Genomic DNA, 18503 nt, shown 5'->3' on the forward strand with positions numbered 1-18503 from the left:
CCTAGGGAGCCAGCGCCTTTTAAAAATACTGGAAAGTTTTGGGGACAGCTAGCATTGAGTTATTAAAATACACATTGTAAACTTCTGGCTTTAGAAGGAAATTCTAGATCCCTGCTGTGTTTTTGGTTTTTGCTTCCCACGGTGTTTCTTAATTCTTAGTTCGTATAAGCAATTGCCTTTGCAGCCATTGTACCGACAGGACTATTGATGCCTGGCAGGACCTTTTGTTTTTGTTATTGACGCTGATGCAACTCGAACTCTGTGAGTAATTAAGCAAACACTCCAAAATGGTTTAAGCAAATAAGGAAAATTAATGCCGTAATTAGCTAAAAAGTCCACAGGCAAGACTGGCTCCGGGCCTGCCACGATGAAGTGATCTAATACAATCACTGGGAAACATTTCTTTTCTTCCAGGGTTCAAGTCTGGTTCTGTCAGTAGCTTGGCTTTTTTCTCAGATGGACTTCCCCACCCCACCCAGCTGTGGTCCTGAGGTAGCTCGTCTAGCTCCCAGGCTAAAAGCTTCCAGACTCATTACCACAGAGACACCGAGCTTCTGTCTCCCAAATGTCAAACACAGGTCCTGAGCTCGGACGAGTCACCGTGTGCCCTTGGGATGGCATATGCTTGGTTGCTAGTTCCAATCGGGGCTCATCCAAAAATTTGGCAAGGTGGGCGGTGGGGAAAGGCAACCCAACCCCAACCACATGGGCAAAGAAGAAGTGATGGGTAGGTCCGCTGAGGAAATGTGGGGTGCTGGCTTACCAGAAGAATGGGGTGCTCTTGACCCAGGCAAGCAAATCCATCCCAGAGGCAATTTAAAGGCAGGGACTGGCGTTTCCCAACCACTGCCCCCCTCATCTTGGGGTCAGGGCCACTTGGTTAGCTGTTCTGTTTAAACATGGCAGCAGGAAAGCCGTCCAATATTCCAATGAAAGCTTATGTGCATTCAGGGAGGCCATGGTACAATATTGCTTGTGTTGCATTTATCAGATCATGGATTAAAATGCATTTTCCAAACTTAACAGAGCATGAAAGACAAAAATGGCTACAAATGACACAAAAGAAAGGCGGTGCAAGTGACTCTACTCAACTCAGTTGGGATTTTTTTTCACCTGTAAAATGGGAACCTTAAATGCGCCTTAACACACTTGCTGGAAAGATTAAGTACAAAACCCAGTACCCAGTGCCTGGCTATCAGGTCGTTCAGTCACTCTGAGTTCCGAGGGCCTCCGTCTTAGCCCGAATCCCCTCATCAAACTTAGCCTCCTTTCCAGATCAGCTGGATGAGGCCACGACGAAATTAAATTCACAGGTGTAAACATCAAACATGCATTGCATACCCAAAGCCCAGAAATGAAACAGTGCGGAATATATCAAACGTCCCTTTAGATAAGGACAGAAAATAGATTCCACCCCCACGACCATGTCCAGTCTGTGAATCGGGACTGTCTTGTATTAGAGAGATTCCAAAGGTATGGTTATACAAATGGGTGAGATCTGTGGGTGTAAGGGGGAGGCCGAGGAAGGACACGGGGCAGCCCAAACCTTACGCCATCTTGTCTGTGCTTTTCCTCTATAGACTCTGGAAAACCCCAAGTATGAATTGATCATCGAGGCTCAAGACATGGCCGGACTGGATGTCGGATTAACAGGCACGGCCACAGCCACCATCATGATCGATGACAAGAACGATCACCCCCCAAAGTTCACCAAGAAAGAGGTAAGCGTCTGCGGCCCCAGCGCCCCTGCAGGTCGCGACCATGGTCGCCGATCGGGGTTAATCCCATGCACCACCTGCAGCCCCGGGGCTGGCTTCCAGTTTGCAAAATGGAAACACTGCTTTGTGGGAGAGGGGGTGCCGTTTCGCCGGAACGTTTTCTCCTATTTGTATCTTCTGTGCGCGTGTGATGCTGAGAAGCGCTTTGTGAGAAGGAAGGCACTGAATCTTGTTAAAGTCTGCAAGAAAAGAGCTTCTAATGCCAAAGCTCCATCTTCATGGTTTTATCGGTGTTATTTAGCGCTGAGTTAGGAGAGGCCCATTGTGATTTTAGCATAACAATAAGTTTTTTTTTTCAGCAAGTACAGATTGAGAGGCCAGACAGAACAGCAGCAGTAAGGTAGAGCAGATTTTCTTGGCAATAACAAGGTGGCCCAGGAGCTTATAAATAACAGCCAAGTTAGCTTGTCCAGGAGAGTCACTATTTACTCTCACTTCTTGTGCTTTTATGATTATGGATCATGGCTGCCGGTCCCCCTTTATTCCAGCGAAGCAGTGTTTGGGGGCAGGCTGAGTACACAGAATCGCATTCGGTTGCCGAATTTGTATCCAAACTAGGAAGTTATTTGCATCATGGCTCTGACAGAAATGTGCAAATGTCATGGCTCCTTTGGGGGTCAGGGTCAGAGCCAAAGATTTGATCCCCCACTTGCTGACCCAGAGCATCGAATCGGTAAAGACAGCCCTTGCCATTGGCAGTGGGGCCCTCCAACCTTCATCCATTGCCTCGTTGGACTGTGTGAGGTTGGTTTCATTAACCACTTTTTGCCAGTAAGAGAGCTTCCTTTCAGCTCATAGAGTCTAGATAACTGCTCCAAGGTCATGGGCAGAGGAAGTGACAGAAATGGGATGCAAAATAGCTCCCAGTGAGTCATACAACTGCTCCCTGATCTGTGGTTGATGTTTCCACCCTCCCTGCCATTCAGAAAAAAGGCCCGTGTCTGGATTTGCAGTTAACTCACCCCTCTGTCCAGAGTCCCAGGGCCACCCCAGATGGCTCAGGAGAGGGGGCGCTCCGGCTCCCCAGCCCCCTGTCCCCAGACACGCATCACTCGTTCAGGGTGGAAATCTCCCCTTCTCCCGGTGGGGGGGTCTGGCCACTCAGGAATCCAACCTCAACATGCCAGTGGCCAAAGCAGCTGATATGGCTTCATTCTACTGCTTTCCATGACATGTGCCTTTGACTGCTCAAACAGATTGCTCACTATTCCCGGGGTGCCCAAACTGGTATCCCCCCCCAAAAAAACTGGTTTCACGAGTTCCACCATTGTGGGGCAGGGGAAGACTTCGGGGTCAACTAGATGTGGGAAACGCGGAGTTGAAGAGAAAGAAGGATTTCTTTTACTGCAGTACTTTGAGGTACCTTGAAAATGCTTTGTGTTTCTCTAAGAGGAGTAGAGTCTGTAGGGTTTTCCAGACCTTTCTGGCCCCAGGAATAACTGTTCCTGGGTGACCTCATTATGTCTCACTGAGCTGATGTCCCATGGAATATTCACTGGGGATACTGGTTTATCTGCAGAATTTCTATTTCCAAAAAAGTCCTAAAGGCATGTTTTCATATTCAATAGAGACAGGAATGAAAATAACAATTGGATAATCCCAGTCTAAAGTAAGAAGGTCTATCAATGTTGCCAAGCGTGTGAGACGAATTAGTTATCTCAGTGTAACCCTGAACGTAGCACCCGTCACAAACTAAATGCCCTGAGTGAGAGATGTGCATTGTTGTCGACACCGCTGAATTCAAGGAAAACCTGAACGTAATTCTTAAGTCGAGTAAGAGACCCTGAGTAGCCTCATGGAAAGTGGATTCACCTGTGGATGTCGGCAAAAGCACAGAACTTCTCTTTCAACGGACATTGGACAATAAGCCAAGGCGAAGGTGAGATGCCCACAGGGCGAAGGTGAGATGCCCACAGGGCGAAAGTGATGTCTCAACTCATACAAAAATAAAAGGGATGAAATGAGAGGGACCGGCAGCCAGCGGGTACATGAAACTCTCCCTCTAGGACATTAGATGTCCCACACGAGCCCTTGTCCAATGTTGGACAAATTAAATTCACAGTCAAATCTGCTAACATGTTCCTGCATGCATTTGGGATGCCAGAATTGCCAGAGACCAGATAACACAGAGGGGAAGAGGTGGGTTCTGGAACCAGAACTGGATTCAAGTCCCGCCGTGGATACAAATCTGTCAACCACCTACGTTCTCGTTTCTTCACCTGTTGTTGGGGCTGACGGCGGAGCCCATCTCAGTAGGTTCTCATGACTGTTATGTGAGCCCGTGATGGAGAGCATTTAGACAGTGCGGGTCACCCACAGTTCTCTAGAGTGTCGGCGATGAGAAGAGTGGTAACAAGGCAGGTGGTGGTGAGGACAGTGCTGGGATAAAAGCCGTGAGGAAGGAAATGGTGGTGGGCAAGATGGTGGTGGGCAAGAGGATGATACCGTGGTGACGATGTTTCTAAAATGTAAAAGGTTGGGGCGCCTGGGTGGCTCCGTCAGTTAAGCAGCCACCTCTTGATTTCAGCTCGGGTCATGCCAGTCCATGAGTTCGAGCCCCCTGTCGGGCTCTGCACTGGCAGTAGTCCCAGGCCAATGTGGTGACACCGTGGCATCACCAGTTTCCGGATTCCTCTTTTCTTTCTTCTCTACCTTCTCCAAGGCTGCCTCACAATACAATAGGGTCACTGCAGCACCAGCCATCATGTCCACATACCAGGAAGAAAGAAAGGGGAAGTGAGAAGGGCTAAGAAGGACTTGCTACCTAAGTAAAAATCTCCCCCAGAAAGCAACTGGGGCTTGTATGTTCTTAGCCTTCCTTATCTGTAAAGGAGCCCAAGAAATAACTCCATCTTTAGTTGGCATGTTCCAGTCTTGGACAATATAGAGATTGTTACTGAGAGAGGAAATACTTTAAAGGTTTTTTTAGAAAGCCAATTCTAGGGTACCTGGGTGGCTCAGTCAGTTAAGCTTTGGACACTTGATTTCAGCTCAGGTCATGATCTCAAGGTTCGTTGAGTTCAAACCCCGAGTCGGACGCCATGCTGACAGTGCGGATCCTGTTTGGGATTCTCTCTCTCTCTCTCTCTCTCTCTCTCTCTCTCTTTCTCTTTCTCTCTGCCCCTCCCCCGCTTGTGCTGTCTCTCAAAATAAATAAACTTTAAAAAATATTTTAAAAAGAATTGTATGTTATCTTTATTGATGTTGACATGGCAGTTCAAATCACAAGACATTTAAGTCTTCACCCAGGTGCTCCCTGGGTGATTCCCTCCTCTTCGTTCATTGGTTTCTCAAACAGTCAAGGAGCTACTTTATTTCTTGGGTTAGAAGTGTACTTTTGCCTCTTAATCAACTGTCTGATGCAGAATGATGTCAGGATCACATCTATTTATTTCATTCCTTTGCCACTCCTGCTTCACATTCCATTAAGTATTTTTAATAACTTTTTTGAGATAGAAGTCCGTACTGTAAAGCTCACCCTTTTAAAATGTATAATCATTGGCTTTTAGTAGACTCACAAAGTTTTGCAGCCATCACCACTATCTAATTCTAGAACAGTCCATCACCCCAAAGAAACCCCATGCCCATTAGCAGTCACTCGCCATCCCCATATCCCCACGACCCCTAACAACTACAAATCTTCCTTGTATTGCTATGGACTCACTCATACTGGAAATTTCGTATAAATGAAGCCATGCAGTATGTACCCTTTTGTGACTTGCTTCATTGACTCACCATGTTTTCAAGCTTCCTCCATGTTATAGCTTGTATCAGGACTTCGTTCCTTTTTCTGGCTGAATAATACTCCATTCTATGAATTTACAACATTTTGTTTATCCATTCATCCACTGATGGACATTTGGGCTGTTTCAATTTTTTTGGCTATTGTGAATAATGCTGCTATGCACATTCATGTACAATACACTAAATTTTTATCTGAATTTTCTCTCAATTCCCTAATAGTTAGAAAGAAAAAGAAGTTACCTATAATATTGTTCCAAATTGGGAGACTATACTTGCTTACCTGTTTTATTGAAACATTCCAAAATGTCTTTCTAAATTGCAATTAAGGGGCACTTGGGTGGCTCAGTGGGTTAAGCATCTAACTCTTGGTTTCGGTGGAGGTCATGACCTTGCGGTTCGTGAGTTCAAGCCCCACATCGGGTTCCATGCTGACAGTGTGGAGCCTGCTTGGGATTCTCTCTCTGCCTCTCTCTCTCTCTCTCTCTGCCCTTCCCCAGCTCACTCTCTCTGTCTCTCTCTCAAAAATAAATAAATTTTTTAAAAAAATAAATAGGGGCGCCTGGGTGGCTCAGTCGGTTAAGCATCTGACTTCGGCTCAGGTCATGATCTCACGGTTGGTGAGCTCGAGCCCCATGTCAGGCTCTGTACTGACAGCTCAGAGCCTGGAGCCTGCTTCAGATTCTGTGTCTCCCTCTCTCTCTGCCCCTCCCCCACTTGTGCTCTCTCTCTGCCTCTCAAAAATAAAGAAATGTAATAAGAAAAAAAAAAATCAAAAATAAATAAATAAATTACTATTAATACGACTTATTCAATTTTACGGACTTCTTTTTTAAAAAGCATGTAACTTTTGTACAAAAAAGTACACAAATACTGAGTGATTTCGTTCATTACAAGTCAAACACGAAACCCGTATCAAGAAATAGAGCATGATTAGCAACTCAGAAACTTCCTAAAACCCTTCTCAGTCGCCTGCCTAAACGTATATTGCTTAATCCCACATACTTGGAAGTTTCCTTGTTATTTCCTTTTATTGACATCTAGCTTAATTCCACTCTGGTGGGAGAACACACTGATATGATTATAGTCCTTTGCTATTTAGTGAGACTTGTTTTGCAACCCAGCATGTGATCAGATTTGGTAAACGGCCCATGTGGACTTGAAAACAATGTGAAATCTACAGTTGTTTGAGTTATTAGTTGTTTACAGTTATTTTTGTTCAAATCTTCTATATATGTTGTCTGTTTTATTCTGTAACTTCCTGAAAGAGTAGATACAATATCTATTATTGTAGATATATCTATTTCTCCTGTTGCATCAAATTTTTCTTTGAGTATTTGAAGCTGTGTTATTAAGCGCGTACAAATTTAAAATTGTTATATCTTCCTGATGTTTTGGTCTTTTATTATTACAAAACGTACTCTCTACCTCTGGAAATGCTTTTTGCTTTAACATTTACTTCCTCTGGTAGTAAAATAACTACTGTAGCCTTCTTAAGGTTAGTGTCATCATGCTATATTTTTTTCCATCCTTTCTTCTCTCAAGTTTAATCTTATGTTAAAGTGTGTTTCTTATAAGCAATGTATATTTGGGTTTTGATTTTTTTTTCCACTTCTGGTAATCCCAGTCTTTTTACTTGGATTAGTTTTTCCATTTACATGTAATGCAAAGACCATATATTTGAGCTTAAATCTACCAATTCTAATACTTATTTTCTGTCTGAGTACCTTCCTATAGTTATTTTTCTCTCATTTCTCACCTCTTTATTAATTAATCCATTATTTTTGTCATTTAATATTCTACTATAAATTATTTATTACACTTAATTTTCATATTCTTGTACTAGTTTCTGAGAAGTTGAAATATACATCCTCGACTTACAGAGTCTAATGTGAATTAGCATTTTTACCACTTATGGATTCTTCAAGGACTTTAGGGCAAGTAAATTCCCTTTACCCCACTCCTATATTTTAAGATATTGTTGTCATGTTTTAATACTACATGTTTTACATTTTACAAAAATATTATTTAATAAGCATTTATTCACCCTTTATATTATTACCTATTCCTTCATGTTTCTTTGCTTCCACATGGGATAATTTTCCTTCTGATTAAAGAATTCCTTTGTATTTTAAAAATAGTGCAGGTATGACAGTGATAAATTCTCTCATTTATTATTATCATCTTTTTTGCCTGAATTTTTGATGTATATTTTCACTGGGCACAGAATCTCAGTTGATAGTTATTTTCGTGCAACACTTTCAAGGTGTCATTTCATTGACTTCATTAACATGTCAGTTAACATTTATCGAAAGGTCAGCTGTCAGTATTCCTTTCTTCTCCACTGACAGAAATGTGGCCCTTCCTCTGGTTGCTTTTAATAACATTTCTTTGCTTTTACTTTTCCACAGTTTTATCATGGCCTAATGAGGTATCATTCAATTTGTTTTTATCATACTTGTTCCTTGTTCATAACTCTTCAAATATTTCTTTTGACCCATTTTCTCTTTTTCTTAGACTCTCACTATACATATATATTAACTTTCTATGCTTCTGTTTCCCCTCATTCTTTTCCAGTTCACAAATTCTCTCTTCTGCTATGTCTAATCTTTTATATCCATCTATTAAGTTCTTAATTCCATTTATTGTACTTTATTTTTTTAAGTTTATTTGCTTATTTTTTGACAGAGAAAAAGAGTACAAGTAGGGGAGGAGCAAAGAGAGAGAGGGAGAGAATCCCAAGAAGGCTCTGTGCTGTCAGCATAGAGGCAACACGGGGCTCGAACTCACAAACTGTGAGATCATGACCTGAGCTGAAATCCAGAGTTGGACGCTTAACTGACTGAGCCACCCAGGCACCCCCAATTATTGTACTTTAGATATAATTTCCATGAATTTATTTTGTAGATTAAAATTCTCTCCTTCAGTTTTGCATTTTATCTATTTTTTAAATATATAATACAGAGTTACTTTAAATTCAATGTCTGTTAACTCCAGTATCTAGATCCCTTCTAAATCTATTTCTATTTTCAGTATTTTTCACTTGCTTTTTTGGTCATGTGTTATGGTCCCTTGGCCTGCCTAGAATTTTTTTTTAACTCTGAATAACACATGTGACAATTTTTTAAAGGCAATTTTGGACTCTGGCTGATGTTGTATTCTACCAGAAAGGATTTACTTTTACTTTCTGAAACCAGTAAGAGTAGAAAAAGATAACTTTAAATAAGACTGGGATTGAGTTGGTTTATTGGGGAGTTTCAGTCTTTTATGAGGGCTAATCTACTTCCTGATTTCTTCTTGGTCTTCTGGGGTCCTGACTGCAAGGCTGGTGTGTTTACAGAGGCTCTTCTTCCTCAGATCCCTAGCCTCGTGTCCCTGTGCCATTACAATTTAGAAAATGCCTTCAGGGGAAAAGCTGATAGGATATTGGACTCCCCTCACTGAGCTCGCTTCCCTCTCTGCACGATCCTGGACTCTCAATTTTGACTGCCTTGGGAGTTCTCCAGTGCTTTCACACAGGTGGAGTTTTTTGGGTGTTAAATACACATTCTCAAGTCATTCTAGATTTGAGGGTTGGTCTCGAAGAACTTTGCTCGGATTACCATCCACAAAGATCAGTCTTTTAATCTGAAGTATCAGGGAAAAGCAGTAGTTATGTGTATGGAATTCAGTGTGGCACAAAACATCCTAACATCTTCATTAAAAATATGGATTGGGGGCCCTGGGTGGCTCAGTCGGTTGAGCGTCCAACTTCAGCTCAGGTCATGATCTCACAGTTTGTGAGTTCGAGCCCCGCGTCGGGCTCTGGGCTGACAGCTGGGAGCCTGGAGCCTGCTTCGGATTCTGTCTCCCTCTCTCTCGACTCTTCCCCCGCTCATGCTCTTTCTCTCTCTCCTTCAAAAATAAATAAATATTTTTAAAAATACGGATGTTTTGAAGGGGCACCTGGGTCAGTTAAGTGTCCGACTCTTGATTTCAGTTCAGGTCTTGATCTCACTGTCATGAAAGCAAGCCGCCTGTTGGGCTCTGTGCTGCGTATGGAACCTGCTTGAGATTCTCTCTCTCCCTCTCTGCTTCTCTCTTCTCTCTCTCTCAAAAAAAAATATGGATTGAAAAACTATAATGAAATAGTTTGTCAGGCACTCATCCTCCCATTCTATTTGCTTTGCAATCAACTCATTTTAGTGAAAAGGTTAAATAACTTTTGTGTCTCTTCCTTGATATTCGTAATCAAGAAGTGACTTGAACGACAAGAGACTTGAACTAACCGCATGATCCGTGGCCGGGTTTACTTTCTGATCCCCCCACTCTTGAACTGACATGACTCTCTGGAGTCTCCTTCATTCTTTGGGATCTTCTCCTTCGTTTTTGGTTGTTTGGTGGTTAAGAAATGCCTTTGTGTGCCTTCTTTCACCGAAAGTCTACTTAAAGTGAGTGTATTTAGGGACACCTGGTGGCTCCGTTGGTTAAGCATCCAACTCCGGCTCAGGTCATGATCTCGCGTTTCGTGAGTTCAAACCCCATGTCAGGCTCCATGCTGACAGTACAGAGCCTGCTCGGGATACTCTCTCTCTTTCTCTCTCTGCCACCCTCTCACCGCCTGAGCTTGCTTGCTCTCTCTCTCTCTCTCTCAAAAATAAATAAGTGAATGAACTTTAAAAAAAATCAAGCGAATACATTTATCTACTCCTCCAGTATTCCATGCACCATAGCTGAGTGCTCTCAATCAGTCTCTCCTCCCATAAGAGTATTCTTCCCTTAGGAGAGCCCTTTAAAATCAGATGTGCCTGTGTCTTAACACGGACCACACAATTATACATTCTGCTTGCTCAATAGAGATTAATCCAGAAAGCCAACCACATATTGCTTAGAAGATCAAACCCATATCAATTATCTGACTCAAATAACTCTTCTGGAAGGTGGAGTCCAAGGCATTTTAACAACCCGCTAAATCTTTAAAGATGATTAAATGTTATTCCAAATAGCCCGTCTTCCCTCTTCCCATGAAGCTTTTTATAGCCATCTTGGTGAACTACGTGAGCCTTTTATCTGTGCCGCCGGGACATCACATATCTGACAGTTTTCTAAGCGTCTGAAGTTTTAAATAACACCAAACATACACTGTTGGGATTTTCATCCCCTGCTTTGTGCAGGGCGATGGGGGTGGGGTGGGAATCCCCACCTGTCGGGAAATGGAATATTTGGAGAAAATAGAACAGTGTAACTTCAGTGCATGGGGAGCACCGATTCCCAGCTGTGCAAACAGTAACATCACTTTCGATGACATCAGTTCCTGGTCCATCGCTGTCTGGGCCAACACCTTGTCCAAGGACTCCAGAGGCCATCTGCTGCGAATTGCTTTTACAACTTCCCATCACATAATTAACGAGGGGTTACCCGCAAAACAGCCAATACCCAGCATCCCCCATGTATCTTCAGTTGGAAAAGGTGAGTTCACTGCTTTCTTCTCCTGCACCAAGGTCCTAGAAAAACATGAAATCATCCGCTAAATCTCCCAGTGTTCCAATGTCACAAGTCCTGGAAACAGCAGGTCTACAGCTGGATTTCTTGACTAAGAGAGAGTGAAGGGAAACATTTGTACAACTGGAAGCGTGCTCTATAAATAGAAGCCATCATCCAAACAGGATACGTCCAGCTAAGGAAAAGGGTGCTGTGTGCTTTCCTGAATTGAATTGTTCACGGACAGCAGGGTGAGGAATCGCGCGTGGTCGAAAATGCCCATGCCGATTCAAAACTGTGTGAGCGATGTCAAGACATCTGGACTTTTTAAAGTGAAAAAATGTAATCCGCCCTGTGGCTGGTTCTTCAAGTCTCTTGTAGAGGTAGACCAGACAGCCAGATGATTTATTGCATTAATCACTCTTTCCTAATTATATTCATGATGTGTTGATCCCCACCATCCCTGTGCGAACATCTGTGCAAATTCCATGCTTCTGCTAACCCTCTGGTTATGCTCCGAGGGTCAGCGCAACTCAGTGGCAATAAAAGCAATTTTTTACTACAGCTGGCGCAGTCTCACCACGGGGCCACCACAGAGCACAGTGGCCTCCGAAGACTCCATCCATCTCCTTCTATTCAAATGCAACATCTCACACGAAGAGCAACAAACACAAAGCTATAAAACATACATTTTGTAACTCTAAGAATACGACATTACTACACCTCCATACGTGGCTTGCAGAATGAGAACTTAACTGTTCAAAAACAGAAAGCCCGGGGCCACAAAAATGGCACGTGGTGGAGAAGTGACCTATCCACGCCCCCACTGCACATGGCAGCCGTTTTGTTCTGGACAGCGTCAGAAATGAGATCGTTGGGTCTTATGCGTGGGTGGTTTTAAATACCGTCCGCCCGGTCACAGCCTCCTCTCCTCTCAGGCCACACGGAAGCCCTATTTCTTCCCCCAAAACGTCGCGCTTTGGCATATGCCTCCGCGCCACCGCACATTCTGTTCCCGTCTCCCTGGAATGCCTTGCTCCTCTGTATCCGGAAGACTCCCAGTTTATCCTTCAACACCCAAATTATGAATCCCCCGGGAAGGCTGCTGCTTCCTCCTTCTTGTTCCCACAGACACGAGGCATATCCTGCGGCGTGGTGTTATCACGTCACCTCGTCCTCGTGCACTCATACAATACCTCCGTAATACCGTCTAAACGCTTTGGTGTTTTGGCAGGACGTCATTTTCATCATTGCCATTTCATCATTTCATCATCAGAGTTCCATGCTTCCTTCCATGTCATCATTCATCATTGCCATTTTCATCATTGCCAGGACAAACCGTAGGGGCGACATCAAATGTGTAATTAGAGACGAGCTTACATTTCATACAGCAGATACCTATTTCAGTCTCTTGTTTCTACCTCAGCTTCTAATATGCTATTAAACATTCTTCTGTTCCATATCGTATAGTGTTATATGTATGCTAGTCTATGCTGTCATGTATTATCCCATATGTATTCTATTACCATATGTGCACATCCTATCTGTACACATTTTATCCCTAACGTAATAGGTAATATCGACCTTCCAATGTGCCATATAATTAGATGACTTACTTGCTTTTGGCATTCTCCCCAAATGAGAATATAAACTCCACAAGAGAGGACATTTGTCTCTTCTGTTCTCTGTTCCGGCCCCAGCACCCAGCCTGGCATGGAGTATATGACCAAATAAGAGGTGAATGAGGGGACAAATTATAAATGGTCGGCAGCAAGCAGCAGAGGCCATCAAAAAATTAAAAAGTCATGTTGTCGAGGGGACCTTGGAAAGAATCCCACCCAGCCCCCTGGTTTTGGAGATAAGGGACACTGCTCAAGGCCGATAGCAGATCCCAGGCCCGTGTGGCTGTGGCACACGTGGCTGTTACCAGTGAAAAAGTCAGGGCCCTACAGTGACACAGAAGTCACGAGCAATCCTGAGGTGTATCGTTTTACCGTGGTTCACTGAGAGCCAAGAGGGTTGGAGTTAAATTCCTTCCCAGAAGTGAATAAATGAATCTACATAGACTGGAGGGCGCCCTGAAGGTTCTTCTCTATCCATCAAGGAAAGAGAGAGAGAGAGGGAGACAGGGAGGGCCGGGGAGGAAGAGAAAGGCAAGCCCGGTGTTAGTAAATAATGCCTAAGGGAATCATTAGAGTGGGGACAGGCTCACCTTATTCTGTGAACTTACAAACAAGAAGGAGAGAAAATATCCCACAACTCCAGACTGGTATATGGGCTCATTGTTCGAAGTGGGATTAGACGAAATGATCCAGAATTGATTTTCATATAGTCACTTCTTTCCAAACTAAAGTCTGTTTCTATTATAGACTGAATAGCCATTTTCCCCCTGTTGGAAGCATTGTATTTTGCTGTCGGCCTGCTCACATCTAAGAATATAGGGATTTATGCGAAGGATCTTCTTCAGCCTGTACTACCTGAATGTGCCTAGGCTTGCATATTACACACCATAAACTTATATGGTTGCTTTTCAAAGTGCATTGATCGATTGATTCATTCATTCATTCATTCATTCATTCACCAGCACATCCAGCAGGCATGAGTTCCATGCTTCCTCTTTGCCAGGAAGTATATTAGGCTGAGATACAGTGCAGTGAGCACAACATCGTCCCTGACCTTGTGATGTTATGGTCTAGAATGGGGACAGTGAGCCAGAAAATAGCTTTGGATGGCCCTTAGTGACAAGATGGAATGGGGTGAAATCACCACAGTGGGGGACAATGTAGGCACCTACCGTGACGTTCAGGGAGTTTTCCTCAGAGAAGGCGATATTTACGATCACTGTGTTAGTGTCCGGGGGCTGTGTGGCTTGAACAATAGACATTTATCCTCTCACAGTTCTGGAAGCCAGAGTCCAAGATCAAGGTGTCTGCAGGGTGGTCTCTTCTGAGGGAGAGTCTGTTCATGCCTGTCTCTCAGCTTTGGTGGTTTGCTGACAATCTATGTTGTTTACAGGCCCAAAGATTTATCACCTGATCTCTGCCCTCATCCACGCATAGCCTTCTCCCTGTGTGCACATCTGTGTCTAAATTTCCCCCCTTTGTGAGGACTGGTCGCCCGCTCTAATACCCCATTCTAACTTGGTCACCTCTGTGAAGACCCTGTTCCCAAGTAAGGTCACATTCTAAGATACTGCCAGTTGTGACTCTACCATATCTTTTTTGGGAGACAGAAATCAACCCAGAATAGTGAGATGCAGGGGTGGGGATGCAGAGGGTCCATGTGAAGCCCGCGGTTCTGGGAAGAGCGTGTCTTGTTTGCGGAAGTGAGAGCCATGCAGTGTGGCTAGAGCAGCATGAGGCAGGACAGAGACTACACAGGATGACAAGGGCCAGATCAAGACTGAGAACCCTAAGAATATTGTTCCACAGGCACATCGCTGGTCAGGAGACTGCTGGGGAGGATGTCTCCAGTCACACATGACCCCCCCACCTTCCTAGATCCTCAGGTAGGGAATAAGTACCAACCCAGGGACCCGCATTGTTAGGCGCTGACATAGTTGTCCACACTCCACGAACCTGCCGCCTAGACATTCCAGTGCAGAGACTGTGACGGTCACCCTGGCACACACACTCGCCTCACTTCCTCACCTGCCTCTCCATTCACATCAGGACAATGTTTGGGGAGGCGCCTGGCTGGCTCAGTCAGAATGTGACTCTTGATCTCAAGGTCATGAGTTCGAGCCCAGTGTTGGATGTAGAGCTCATTAAAATAAAAATAATAATAATACAGCACACACACAAACACACACACAGACACACACAGAGAGAATTCTCTCCTGGGCTCACCACAGTAAGTCTAAGCTACTCCTTCCCCTCTGGTTTCTTCAAATTAAAAAAAAAAAAAAAAGGAGAGTTTTCTAATAGCCAACGAATTTGAACAGCAGGCCTGTACCTTTACTTTGCTAGGTCCAGGGGCAAATCCAATAATTACCTCTTATGAGCACACAAAAAATTGTATTATCCATAAAACCACCCTTTTTAAGCTAAGAGTTACAATGTGTTGAACCGTAAAACACTGTTTTAAAGGCCGTAGGGATCATGAATCATTTCTCACAATAGCCTTATGACTTAAGGACTCCCATTACCCCCATTTCATAGATGAGGAAACTGAGGCACAGGAAAGTCAAGAAACATGCCTGACATTACAGCATAGTGGGGCAGGGATGCCACCGTGGGTTGGCTGGTTACAGAGCCCAGCTCTCAGCCTCTACGCTGTACCCACTTTCTGAGTTTCTGCACGCGGGTCTGGCTCTGTGGGATTCAGAAATAAAAGAAGCCAGGCCCCCGACGAGCCATCCTTCTATTAGAGACCTCACCAACAAGGCCAAGTGCTCTCTGTTGACCACAGCAACATTCCTGGAAAGACATCGGCAGTTTCAGTTTGTATACACGCGTGTGCGCATCTGACTTGAAATCTTCCCGCATTGCTGTGGATGGCTTATAATGGTGCACCGATTATTAAATCTCACGACTGAAACCCAGGTTTGGCTCACTGGAGATTTCAGGGAAAGGCCTATAAAGCAAGAAAAACTTGGGTTCATTAATGAGGGTCATTTTTATCCTAGTCTGTCATCTCCGATAACAATTTTTAAATCTTTTAAATTTATTACTGTCGTTACCGCCGTTCCGTAGTCATTAATGAGCTAATGTGCTTCTTCACGTTCACCAGTCCTTGTGCACTTGGCATACTTGTTCTGAGTTAGCAGGGTTGCAGGTGGCCTCAGCTCTTGCATTCACCGCATGCTAATCCAACCCAGTGGGGCTGAAGGCTGGGGATTTGAAGACGATGGGCAAGCCCTGGTCTTCTCAAGGCTTAGCAGGGAGGACCTGTGACATTAAAGCACCGCAAGAGGGATGCATCCCACAGATGCGTTCTGAGAGCTTCAGGAGCATGACCTCGTCTGGGATTTGGAAAAGTGAGGGCACAAAGTAATGTCTCCCCTTTTACGTCTTAAGCTCTGCTAACTAAAGCGAGGAGAGATGGTGTCTGGGATGGGATAGCTCTCACATGGGCAAAGCACTCAGCGTGTGCAAATGCCCTGAGGCACACAAGAGGCATTTGAGGGGCTGAGAGAAGGAGTCCGGGCTAGCTGGTATAGCAGAAACACAGGGATGGGCTGGAGAGATGGCCCACCCTCCATGGGTCTGTTGTCCCAGCGACAGGCCCGGGGCGGCCATGAACTTCCCTTAAGCTCCCCCACACGCCCCAGTCAGAATTAACTGGCTCTCTCACTGGTGCCTCTCCAAACATTCTGCTCCTGCCCCAGTCACAGCATGCTTCCCAGCATGAGTGGGACCAGCAGTGTAGGTATCCGTTTCTACCCCCTCCAGACTGGAGTTCTCTGTGGGCAGACACAGCTTCATTTGTCACAGTCTCCCCGTTCAGCCACAGAACAATGTACACAGAGGGACCGCAAAGAATATTTGTTGCATTAAATCACATCTAACAAACAGCGCTCTTTCCCAGCAGCTCGGCAGATAGGAACAGATGCCTTTGCTAATCGCCCCTGGATGCATGGTTTAACACAGGTTCAACTCGGCGCTGTAGATCTATATATCAGAGCCAGAACCAGTTAGCTGTCTGGTTCGTAACGGCCAAGCACTGGCCTCCCACAAGATGGGCACTGGGCCTTGTCGCTCAGAGCACAGCCTCAACAAACCCCAGCAAATTGAATTGACCACTTGTACCTGCCTCGTACAGAAATGGTCAAAATATCATTTTCCTTCAGCTCTGGGAAATTGCAAAGACAAATCAATTAGAGTGAGGCTGAGACTCGAGACTCACTCTTCCTCGAGAAAATCTGCTTTTAGTTCCCCAGGGTTAAAAGGCCTCTGCTTGCGCCCATTTTGTCGTTGAAGGGCAGAAACCCACTTCGAACGAACGTGAGCAGGGCCTAGAGTGCGTCGGCCCCCTTCACAAGGTGATGAGCGGGACTCATCACTGGGGACCCATCACCGGGCATGGTGTTGGCACCCGTTACCAGAAAATGCGTTCGCACTCGCCACTGGGGAGTCTCCGGGCTTTCCGACCCCAGGCTGCCTCCAGGGCTCAGAGAGCATCATCAGAACACCGTCTGGATACCCCTCCATCCCTAAGCTGTGCTCGTCTCTCTCAGTTGCCTTTCTTCTCTGGTGGGCTGTCTCCTCATGGCAGGTGCGATGGCCTCTGGTGGCCCTAAGCTCATGTCCCCATGGCTTATGTACAAAGAAAGACACACATACCCTCCTGCCCAGATCAAAAGGCTAATCTCCTAGAAAGACTTTGATTGCTTGTACTGAGTCGCAAGGCCACCTCAGGCCAGATTCTGAGGGCCAGGGAACGATGAGATGGCTGGCCCGTCCCAGGTCACGGGCTCACCTCCGAGGAGGAAAAGCGAGGACCGTGTTGATCGCACCAGTGTGACCCCCTGGGATGAGGAGATAGTTCCCCAAAGAGACGAATGTCCGCACGTAGACATTTTCCGTCCACTCCAGGAACTGTTTGAAAGGGAGGCAGTTACCGCGGGCTGCTCAGCACAAGCAGGGGTGCTGAGGCCGCCTTGCCCAGCTTTGCAACAGTTGTCTGGGCATCTCCTCCTGGCTCTATGTGCGGTCACGTCGCGCTGGCAGCTTGAAGCCGGCCGTGGTGGAGGTGGGACACGGGCTCCGAACCAGGCCTTGTTTTCCCGAAGAGTCTGCTGTTAGACGTTTACCAGCGCCCCGCCGTAAGCTGTCATGGGCCCCGCCTAAATAAAACGCGTGTGTGCGGGCGCCTGCCCTTGAAATCGGAACGACGAGCCCCTGGTTCTCTCCAAAGATCCACGGTCTCAGGACGCACTTACTTCTTCCAGACTGGTTCATCAGCGTCTGTGTTCTGAAGTCCAGATGCCCATGTGTTTAAAGAATAGCCCTTCCACACCTGGACAGGGGGTCCACACCCCGGACAGGGGGTCCGTACCCGGACAAGGGGTCCACACCCTGGACATTGGGTCCACACCCCGGACAGGGGGTCCACACCCTGGACAGGGGGTCCAGACAGGGGGTCCACACCCGCACAGGGGGTCCACACCCCGGACAGGGGGTCCACACCCCGGACAGGGGTCCAGACAGGGGGTCCACACCCCAGGCAGGGGGTCCGCACCTGCACAGGGGGTCCACACCCCAGACAGGGGTCTACAGCCCGGACAGGGGTCCACACCCCGGACAGGGGTCAAGACAGGGGGTCCGCACCCTGGACAGGGGGTCCGCACCCAGATAGGGGGTCCACACCCCAGACAGGGGTCTACACCCTGGACAGGGGGTCAAGACAGGGGGTCTGCACCTGGACAGGGGGTCTACACCCTGGACAGGGGTCAAGACAGGGGGTCCACACCTGGACAGGGGGTCCACACCCCAGACAGGGGTCTACACCCCGGACAGGGGGTCCACACCCCGGACAGGGGTCAAGACAGGGGTCCGCACCCCGTACAGGGGGTCCGCACCC

General features: G+C 46.0%; 1 protein-coding gene across 7 annotated transcripts in view; it reads left to right on the forward strand.

The window, feature by feature from the left end:
* Nucleotides 1-18503, forward strand: part of CDH13 (cadherin 13) — a 1030961-nt gene that overhangs the window by 881769 nt on the left and 130689 nt on the right. For all 7 annotated transcript variants that reach the window (XM_042919726.1, XM_042919730.1, XM_042919731.1 and 4 more), the window contains one exon: nt 1581-1721. In XM_042919726.1, coding sequence (XP_042775660.1) covers nt 1581-1721 — 141 coding nt within the window. The remainder of the gene's footprint in view (nt 1-1580; nt 1722-18503) is intronic.

This window comes from Panthera leo, chromosome E2 (genome assembly GCF_018350215.1).
Source record: "Panthera leo isolate Ple1 chromosome E2, P.leo_Ple1_pat1.1, whole genome shotgun sequence".
NCBI lineage: Eukaryota > Metazoa > Chordata > Mammalia > Carnivora > Felidae > Panthera > Panthera leo.